At 49.8% G+C, this 9,122-nt stretch overlaps 1 protein-coding gene across 1 annotated transcript; it reads left to right on the top strand.

Moving 5' to 3' along the window:
- The first annotated feature begins 6 nt into the window (after positions 1-6).
- TEDC2 (tubulin epsilon and delta complex 2) lies at positions 7-8,593 on the top strand. The gene is made up of 9 exons (XM_041462451.1): positions 7-39; positions 218-273; positions 733-1,405; positions 2,823-2,876; positions 4,743-4,827; positions 5,133-5,247; positions 5,462-5,563; positions 5,966-6,177; positions 8,381-8,593. Exons 3-9 carry the CDS (start codon positions 966-968, stop codon positions 8,522-8,524), a joined length of 1,152 nt encoding a protein of 383 aa, XP_041318385.1. The 5' UTR covers positions 7-39; positions 218-273; positions 733-965; the 3' UTR covers positions 8,525-8,593.
- Positions 8,594-9,122: the final 529 nt, after the last annotated feature.

The following is a 9,122-nucleotide window of genomic DNA, read 5'->3' as shown; positions in this document are numbered from 1 at the left end:
GCGGCGGGCGGCGCGGAGCCGGGCGCTCCTGGGGCGCTGGTGAGTGCGGCACCCGCGTGTGTGGCGCCCCCCTCCCGGGCCCCCCATCCCGGGCGGCCCGCAGGGAGCAGGAGGCCCGGGCGCTGGTCCCGCAGCCGTGTCCGAGGCCCCGCGGGCCGGGGGCGCTGGTCCCGTCCCGGTGCAGCAACGCCGGCTCCGTCGCTGTTTGTTCCCCCAGGGATGATGAGGAAGAGGAGCGGCCGCAGCCACAGTCAGGCTCCAGCACTGAGCATGGTGAGCTCTTTCCCCGGGCCGGTGCCCCCTCATGTCACACCGGCCCCGGGCCAGTTGCGGTGTTAGGAGTCATTCCAATGCTCTGCATCCACCTAAACACCCCCTCTGCCTTTTCCCTCCCTCTCTCCTCCTTGGGGTTAGCTTGGAGTCGTGTCTCGTTAGCCAAGTCCGGCAATGAAGTGACTGCGGGCCTGACCCACGTGTGGGAGTGTCACTTGTTGCGGTTGGCTCGGGAGATCTGTCCTCCTGTGGATCACATCCATCCTGGGTCTTCAAAGCTTCTGGCAATCCTACCTGCATCCTCTGTGCAGTGGCTGTTCCCACAGCTAAAAAAAAATACCCCCTGCACCAGTCATTAGGTTTCGTTTCCTTCTGTGCCGCCTGGAAGAGCAAGGTAGTGAAGAGTCAAATGGGGAACATCCAGGTTTGAGCCTTCTGACATGTGTTCTCTTCTTGCAGAAGACAGGCCTTCACCCAAGGAGCTAGAGGAACTGGAACTGCTGAACAGGGCCTTAGAGAAGGCACTGAAGGTCAGGAAAAGCATCTTGAAAACTCCATTAGAGACTCAGGGAGCTACAGGACAGAAATGGACAGGTGAGGCACATGCTCCCAAGAAAGCTGAAGAGCAGCAGGTGCCTGTACCTGCTGATGTTCCTGAGTGCAGGAAGGTGAGAGCTGGAAGCAAAAAACCTATGTTGTTGAAGAAACCCTCTCCATACCAGTTAAGAGCCCCTTACAGGACTGACCCAGATGTGAAGAAACTGCAAAGGAAAGTCCCAGCCAGATGCGTTTCTCAAGGCCCCAGGACAGCTGGGAAGATCTCCTCAAAAGGAGTGACTTCCAAACAAGGAAAGAGTCACAGGACAGCAACTGGTGCCAGTGCCAGAGAAGTCTGTGCTGCAGCTGAACCCCAGGAGACACCTGGCTTGTCTGAATGTGCCCCAAATGAGCAGCAGAGCTTTTCTGGAGGGGATTCAGCTGCAGGAAAGAATTCCACAGTTGCTGGCAAGCAGTTACTTGACGCAGGGAAGAAAAGTTGTGGTTTCATGGGAGAGTCCAGCAAAAAGGAGGACACTGCAAGTGCATGGGGAAGGAGCATCTCACCAGGAACAGGCACCCTTCAGGAAATGGGGTAAGTGTGGGAGGTGGGCACCTCTCCTGTTCTGCTCCACACTCACAGGCACATGTACAGATCCTGCTGGCTGTAGCTGCTCTGGGTGTCCCAGCCTGGCTTCATCCTCCTCACATCCCTCTCAAGAGGAAGAATCCTATACAGTTTAAAAGCCTTTATTGTGGTTGAGTAAATGTTTTCATTTTAAGGGCTTATTGTTGGATGGCTGGGACTTTGAAAGCCTTTCAATTAAGACTTTTGATGTTTCATAGTCCCCTGTGAGTGGTCTGGAAAGCTGTCTCTGTAGAGCTTTCTTGAGCCTTAGCTTTCCTCCGAGTGTACTCTGTATTGTAGTATATTGATTTTTTAAAATTTATTCTGTTTTTTAGACAGTGAAAATACATAATGCATGAATTGTCTCTCTCTCTAAAGCATGTGCCCAGTGCTGTTTGGAGTGGTGGCATCTGGGTTTGATGCTGTCGCTGTTAACCTGTAACATACTGCCCGCATAACTACACAAATCAGGACTGACTAAAGTGCAGTTGTTTCAAGGCTTTGATGCAGGAAGGATTATGAAGGGAATGTTACTGAGATTCTCTGTGGAAAAGTGGCAAAATAATACTTGGAAGATTGGCTTTGTGCCAGTCTGTCTTGTTTAAGTAATTTCTTTCCTCTTTTGCTTTAACAAAACATTGAAGCTCAGTTGCATCTGGAAAGTTTTGAGGAGTATTTCTCTCAGCCACCACAACCTAACTCTTGTGTTTGTGCAGGGAGGAAATGATCCCTTTTCACTGGCATTGGAAAGGCCCCAGGACACTTCAGTGACAGTTGCTGTAGAAACAGGGATCTGGATTCAAACATTTGCTTAAATTCCCAGCTGTGGCCTTGCGTTCCTAGTCTGCATGTGACTAACAACTGCCAACCCTTCTGTTTTTGTAATAACAGTTTAGGAATTATTCTGCTTCAGGGTTAAGAATCATATTCCCAGTGGAAGCTGGAATGTCCCTTTCCTATTTCTTGGAGTGTCCTATGGTGCTAAGCAAAGCTGCCTTGTCCTGCAGCTTTGCCGGTATGAGAAGGTAGGGCAAGAGGCTGTGGCAGACCAGTTTCCCTGAAGGTGCTGTTTCCATGTCTGTACTCTGCTGTGCCATGGCTTTGCTCCCAGCTGCCCACCTGGATGAACCTCTGATTGGTCCAGGATGCAGGAGCTCTCCCAGCTCAGCTCCATGATGCCTGTAGAGTTGAATGAGCAACCTAATCTTCCTTCCTTGAGGACAGTCTGAAGACAGTGGTGGATCCAATCTCCAGAGTTGCTGATATCTCCCATTGCAGATAAATTAATTTCAGATTTTGACAAAGCACCATTTTCCCTGTTGCAAGACAAGGCTCAGTTAATTGCTTTCCTGCTGCCAGGATTAATCATTCTCCTGTTTCACAGATGCCAGCTGAAGCTCCCCCTTTCCTACAGGAAAGCCTATTCCAGGAACTCCAGGTAAGACCAGTCTGACCAGTCCAGTCCAGAACTACCCTCAGCTTCAGGGCTGTGAGGAGGGGTCAGGGGTGGCTGCTCTGTGTGCCCCGGGAGGCAGTGACCCCACAGGCCATGGGGCCTGAACTGGGAGCAGGAAGAGCTCCCATACTGCAAGGCTGCTGCTGAGGATGTGTTCTCCTGTTATTGTAGCCACTAGTGCTACTTTTGTTCTCTGAGTGCTAATTACTGTTAATCACTGAGTCTTGAAGTTCCTGGAATGCTTTAATCATGAGTTTAAGGGTGCCGCAGAAGTCTCTGCTGGTGCCACACGCCTGTTGAAGGCAGGATATCCCCTGGGATGGGTTTCTGTATATACTATCCAATGAGAGTTTCCCAGACCATCCCTGCCCTGCCTTTGCAGCCTGGAAGCAGCACAACTGTGTGTGTCTGAGGCCCGTTCCTGCTGCTGAACTCTTACACTAAGCCAGCTACAGTGTTACTGCAGGGATGGTGCAGGAAGTTGGGGCTTACATGCTCTAGTCCATTCTCCTGGACTGGAGAAGACTGTCTTCTCAGTCTTCTGGAAGGGTTTCCTACATTTCTTCTGAGAAATGTTGCCATAATTCAGCAGATTGCTCATTACATGCTTTGTTCAGATATTAAGCATAAACCCTTTATTAAATCTAACTGTAGTCCCTTGTGCTGCCCTCAAGAATTCCTCCTCGTCTTAGAAACTGTCATTTATCAGAGACCAGTTTGTTAGTTGCCCTTCTGCAAGTTGTAAAGACTTTATGCCCTTAATTTTCACTTCTAAATTGAGCCTTTTAGCATTACACTTTGGTGTAATTTTATACTTCTCACTATTGCTTTTAACTCAGTAAGAGATTGAGAATAACCTTTGCACTAAAGATCCCTTGTAGAGGATTTGCATCTTGCCTGGGAATTCTATTCTTTTCTGTTCCGTTAACCTTGACACTTCTTTGCATAACATATTTCTGAAATGTGCAGATTCTAACATGATTTAAAAGACCCATTAGGCTAGAGAGAAGACACATGAACACTCGAGTTAGTCAGGCACTGCAGAACTATTTTAAGCTTCCTCCTCATGGCTCTTACTTACTGTGGCAGGTTTTGGAAGACAGTCCTTAAGGAAAGGATATAATGGGTACTGTGCACCCACGAGGATGTTGAACTCTGTGAGAGAAATGCATCTCTCCAGTAGTGCTGTTATTTGTGCAGTGTTTTATCTAAAAAACTGGTGGACTCTGGTGTGAAGTCCTGGCCAGCTTCCTCATGATAATGTCCTCAAACCTCTGTCTTGCATCCCTGACATGCTGTCATTCTGTTTGCCAAACATACCACTTTGTCCCCCCACAAAAAATTATTAAAGAAGAATCTTGAGGAAGTTTGGAATATGAAGCAGTTGGGTGAGAGTTCATCCTGTCTGCTCTTTCTTTTGTACACCTATACTAACAGAACAAATGTACAGAAATGCAAATGACTTAGTCCCAAGAAAGGAAGGGAAGATTTGTTGTTTCCTATGGGGTATAAGCAAAGGCAGGACAACAGAATGAGGGATGTGCTGCAAGTTCACATTCTGCTTATGGAAACGTATTGTCTGCCTTCTGATCCTTCCCCTCAAAACAAGAGGAGAGAATAACAGGTGCTTTGCAGTGTCTGATGCTTTCTGCAGGGTGTCCTTGTTGATCTGATAGCAGCCCTGGGAATGAGTTGGGAATGGCTGGTAAATAATCTGTGAGAGAGAAGGGGAAGGAGACACTTGTAATTAAAGCACTGCTGTGCCACACTGGTGTGTCACAGCTCAGTGTGAGCACTGTCTGGTACAAAGGAGCATAACTTCCACCTCCTGCCCCTTTGGAATTTCAGGGCATGGGAGAGATGTCGCCTGTGCCAAACAAGTGCAGATGCAGCAGCTGCAAGGACCCGTTTTATGGAGAGAATCCAGACAACCGTATCCTTTCCTAGCACGCACAGGGTGCAATTGCTCTGCAGTGAGCTCCAAGCTGGAGAGAGTTATGCCTCCAATAACAGCAGTCCCACTTGGGTCTCTAGGCAGTGGGTTTTTTCACAGTACAGCTGTTGAGCACTTGCAAAACCTCTGGTCCAGCTAAACGTGGCCACAAGGCAAGCATGCCCTACACAGCTGTGCTGTGCTGTCCTCACCTTCCCCCTGCAGTGCCACTTCCCTCTGCCCTGATTCCAGCTGGTCTCGCCAGGGGCTCAGGATTCTGTGGAACTTTCCTTAAGCTGCTGCTGTTTGAGTTTTGCTCCCCGAAGCTGACCCCCAGTCCTGCAGAGATAGAGGAGGAATTAAGGGGCCTCCAGGATGTCCCCTCCCATCTGAGGCAGTATGTGGAAGCTGAGCCTGCAGGTAAGGAGGTAAAAAGGGCAGTGGGAGTGCAGAAGATAGAATAAGGATGATTTGGGCTCCAGTTCCATGTGTTTTGTCTTCTTGGCATGTGGTGGACACGAGGGACGGGAACATTCTCTGCCTGAAATGAAGGCTGGTGAACCTGAGGCCACTCTGGAAGCTGTTTGGGGAGGAAGGTTCCAGTGTTCACACCTTTTCTCTGCTTCTCTTGTAGACCATTCCACTCTGCAAGGAGAGTATGAAAGCCTTCTGACCTTGGAGGGTTTGCAAACCACGGTGTCCCAGTGCCTGCAGAAGCTGCAGCTGCTGCGAGAAGGTGAGACAGTCCCTGTGTTTTTGGTCAGGTATGGACATGGCCCTTTGCCACCCCTGTGTGCAGGACACTGGACCACGGTCATTTTGCTCCTGGTTATCCTTATGGTATTGGAGCACTTAATTCTCTGGTGGCAAACAAATCTGTGGTACCTGTGTGCCTCCCCTTTGTGTTCAGGAGAGACTTGGAGCTTTGAACTGCAGTTGCAGTTCAAGAGGGCCGGGGAGGGGACAGTGCAGGCCACAGCTTAGAGTGTCCTGATTGTGCCATGTGTGAGGAGCTTGCCCTGATTAATACAGTGTCTTTAGTCATCAGTTTCTGGGAACAGTAAGTAGCTCTTAAAGTCTGCAAGTACAGATTTAACTTGTATGTTTTTGTCTCCTGCCTTTTCTTGTACCCTGGCAGCTCTGGAGTCCCAGCTGAGGCTGTGCCCAGACTGCACTGGGGATGTGGGGAGCTGCTCTCCAGCCTGTGTCCCTGCCAGGGGACAGACGTGTGACAGTGCAGACATGCTGGCTGTGCCTCTCCTCTGTTACTCCAGTCTCCAGGAGCTGAGGGACCTGTTTGCCTTGAAGCTGCAAGTGTCAATGCTGCACCAAGAGATTGCCTTACAAAAGGTGAGTCTGGAGGAGCGTCGGTGCTCCCAGAGCAGGAAAGAAGAGGGACAGTTGTGGGGCAGCAGCTGTTGTACAAGGTGTTGATGGGCAGCAGCAGCAGCATGGCAAGTTCCTCCAGTGATGTTTCTGTGTTTATGCCTTGTTCTCTTTGTTGGTGAATGAGACTTTTTTTGTTGTTATTGTTAGGGCCAGAGCAGAGGCTCTTACGTGCCTGATCCTCTCCTGATAAGATTTTATTTATGTATTCTGAAAGAATTTGGCAGTGGAGGATGTTGTTGGTAACGCCCCTTTTGTCAGGCCTTTACAGCCCTCTTAGGGCACCCACTCTCTCATTCCATCCTGTGTGACTTCAGCTGGTGAACTCCTCTGTTCTCTGTTGCTTTCCTTTTAAATCTCAAACCACTGTGCTGCTAATCTTGCTTTTACCATTCTGAGACTGTAAGAACAGGGTAGGAGGTGTCAGCTTCTTCAGCAGCCTGAGCAGAGAGTTTGTCACACAGGGATTGCTTGTTCTTCTCAGCCAGCAGCAAAGGGCAGAGTCTGATCTATTCTTTGCCATTGACTTGAGCGATAGAGGCTCTGGAAAAGTAATTTTTTTTAAGACAGAGAGGTATTATTAATAACTGTCTACAGCCCTGTGGCTGAAGACAGATGGCTACCTGACTTCAAATGGGATTTCAGCATTATAATCCTGAAGTATGGATTATGAAGGGTTTGGGGGTTTTTTTGTCCGCCTGAAATGAAGTGGTGACCAAAGCCTGATTCCTGCTGCTCTGTTGGTTGACTCAGTTTCTTCTGCACATGTACCCAAACAGATGCTTTGTGCCATGTGAGCCCTGAGGCTCTGAAGCAGCTCTGTGCAGTATGTGCAGAATGAGTGAAATTCTTGGGACAGGTGAAGTAAGTGGGCATGGAACAAGATAAATACCCCAGAAGAGGATGTACCTGTGTCTGGGCCAAGCCTGTCCACTACCTTTCCATGGAGGAATGCCAAGTATCATAGAAGTTCCTGGTAGCTCTTAGCCTGTCTTTGATGGTGAAGATCTGTTTCTTCTTAGGTGTCAGGAGCAGAGCAGGTGGAAGTGGAGTAGTGCATCACTCCTTTGCCAGCTTTCCCCTTAGGTAGCTTTCATGTCTGTAGAAAAAGACTTCCCAGAGACGAGCAGCTGTGTCCTGCTCCCCTGTTCCTGCAGAGACTTGTGTAGAACAGGAGAGGGAAGCCGCTGCAGATATCCTGTACTCTGTTCTGTTTGGGTCTTCATCTGTATCCACCAGGGAACAATCATGGAATCACAGAATAACTTGAGTTGGAAGAGACCCAACTCTTGGCCCTGCATAGACAGCCCAAGAATCCCACCCTCTGCCTGAGAGCGATGTCCAAACACTCCTGGAGCTCTGGCAGTCTTTAAGGAGGTGGCTGACACACATTGTTGAGTTGTCCTCTCTCCTGGGCAGGCATTGTGCAGCAGGTTGGGTGAGTTTTGGTGTGCAGGCTGCTCAGACTTCAGAACCTCATGCCAGATGAAAAAAAGAAAAAAATTAAAATCCCAGGCAAAATGTCTGTCTGAGCATTAATTCAAGAATGGGGCACCAAAGACCAGCTTTTGTCCAGTGATTGAAGTGACCTGTGCTTGAGTTGTCAGTCAGTCCTAATCCCAGAGCTGATACTGATGCTGCGCTGGGTTGTTTGACAGCGTGGGCTGAGGTCCCAACATAGGCTTAACAGAGCAGCAGCCAGGCCAGGGAATGTTGGACAGCCTGAGCAGTCCCTGTAACCTGTTTGGGCTGGAGTTGGCCACTTACACCTCTGGCATAACTGGGAGGTGATGGGAACAGTCCTGAGTGAGGGGTTGAACTTTACCCTTGGGTGAGTGAGCACTCCACTGTGTGGCCACAGAGCTCCTGAACCAACACCAGCTGCAGTTTCTTGCAGGATGCTGATCTCATCCCAGTGCTGGGCCTTCCCTGCAGCAGGGCAGCAGCACTGCCACTTGACTTCTCTGGAAATGCTGGGTGGCTGCCGAGGCAGCTCATGAGCAGAAAATGAACCACTCTGCCTCTATTAAATATGACAAAATAAAGTATCCATCAATCAGTTAGCCTGTTATTAGTCATACTGCTCTGATTAGATTTCACTTGTTATGCAGCCACTACAAGGAGTGCTGCTGGCTCTGGTGACAGTGTCTCCTTTGCTTCTGCCCAGGTGATGATGGCAGAGCTGCTGCCTGTCCTGGAGCCCAGGCCAATGCTGGAGGGCTCTGCAGGGCTGTTCCGGGCCATCCACAGCCAGCTCTGTGAGGGGGGCCGGCACTTCCCTGTGCTGGTGCGAGACGAGCTTCTGGACTGAGCTGGGGAGCCTCCTGCTAGTCCTGCACAAAGCCAACGACAGCTCCAAGCAATAAATCTTTTCTATGAACTTCTTTACTCTGCCTGTTTATTCCACTAAATTCCAGGGGGTTGTTTTTGTTATGGGCTTTTAAAATTTTCTTTTATTTTAACTTCCTTTTCTATCAGGAGGACTGGAGCCCCTCTGCTCTGGAGCCAGGCTGGCAGAGCTGGGGGTGCTCCCCTGGAGAGGAGAAGGCTCCAGGGACACCTCAGAGCCCCTTGCAGGGCCTAAAGGGGCTCCAGGAGAGCTGGAGAGGGACTGGGGACAAGGCATGGAGGGACAGGACACAGGGAATGGCTTCCCACTGGCAGAGAGCAGGGATGGATGGGATATTGGGAAGGAATTGTTCCCTGGGTGGGTGGGAAGGCCCTGGGATGGGTTGCCCTTGGATCCCTGGAAGTCCAACCAAAGCCAGGCTGGATAGGGCTTGGAGCTGCCTGCTCTAGTGGAAGGTGTTTCTGCCCATGGCAGGGGTGGAATGAGGTGAGTTTTAAGGTCCCTTGCAACCCAAACCAGTCTGTGTTTCTGTTGTTCTATATCACTTTCCTAACCTGTT

The sequence above is a fragment of the Pyrgilauda ruficollis genome, unplaced genomic scaffold (assembly GCF_017590135.1).
Source record: "Pyrgilauda ruficollis isolate IOZ18807 unplaced genomic scaffold, ASM1759013v1 scaffold16, whole genome shotgun sequence".
Lineage (NCBI taxonomy): Eukaryota > Metazoa > Chordata > Aves > Passeriformes > Passeridae > Pyrgilauda > Pyrgilauda ruficollis.
This window is presented reverse-complemented; position numbering and strand designations above follow the sequence as displayed.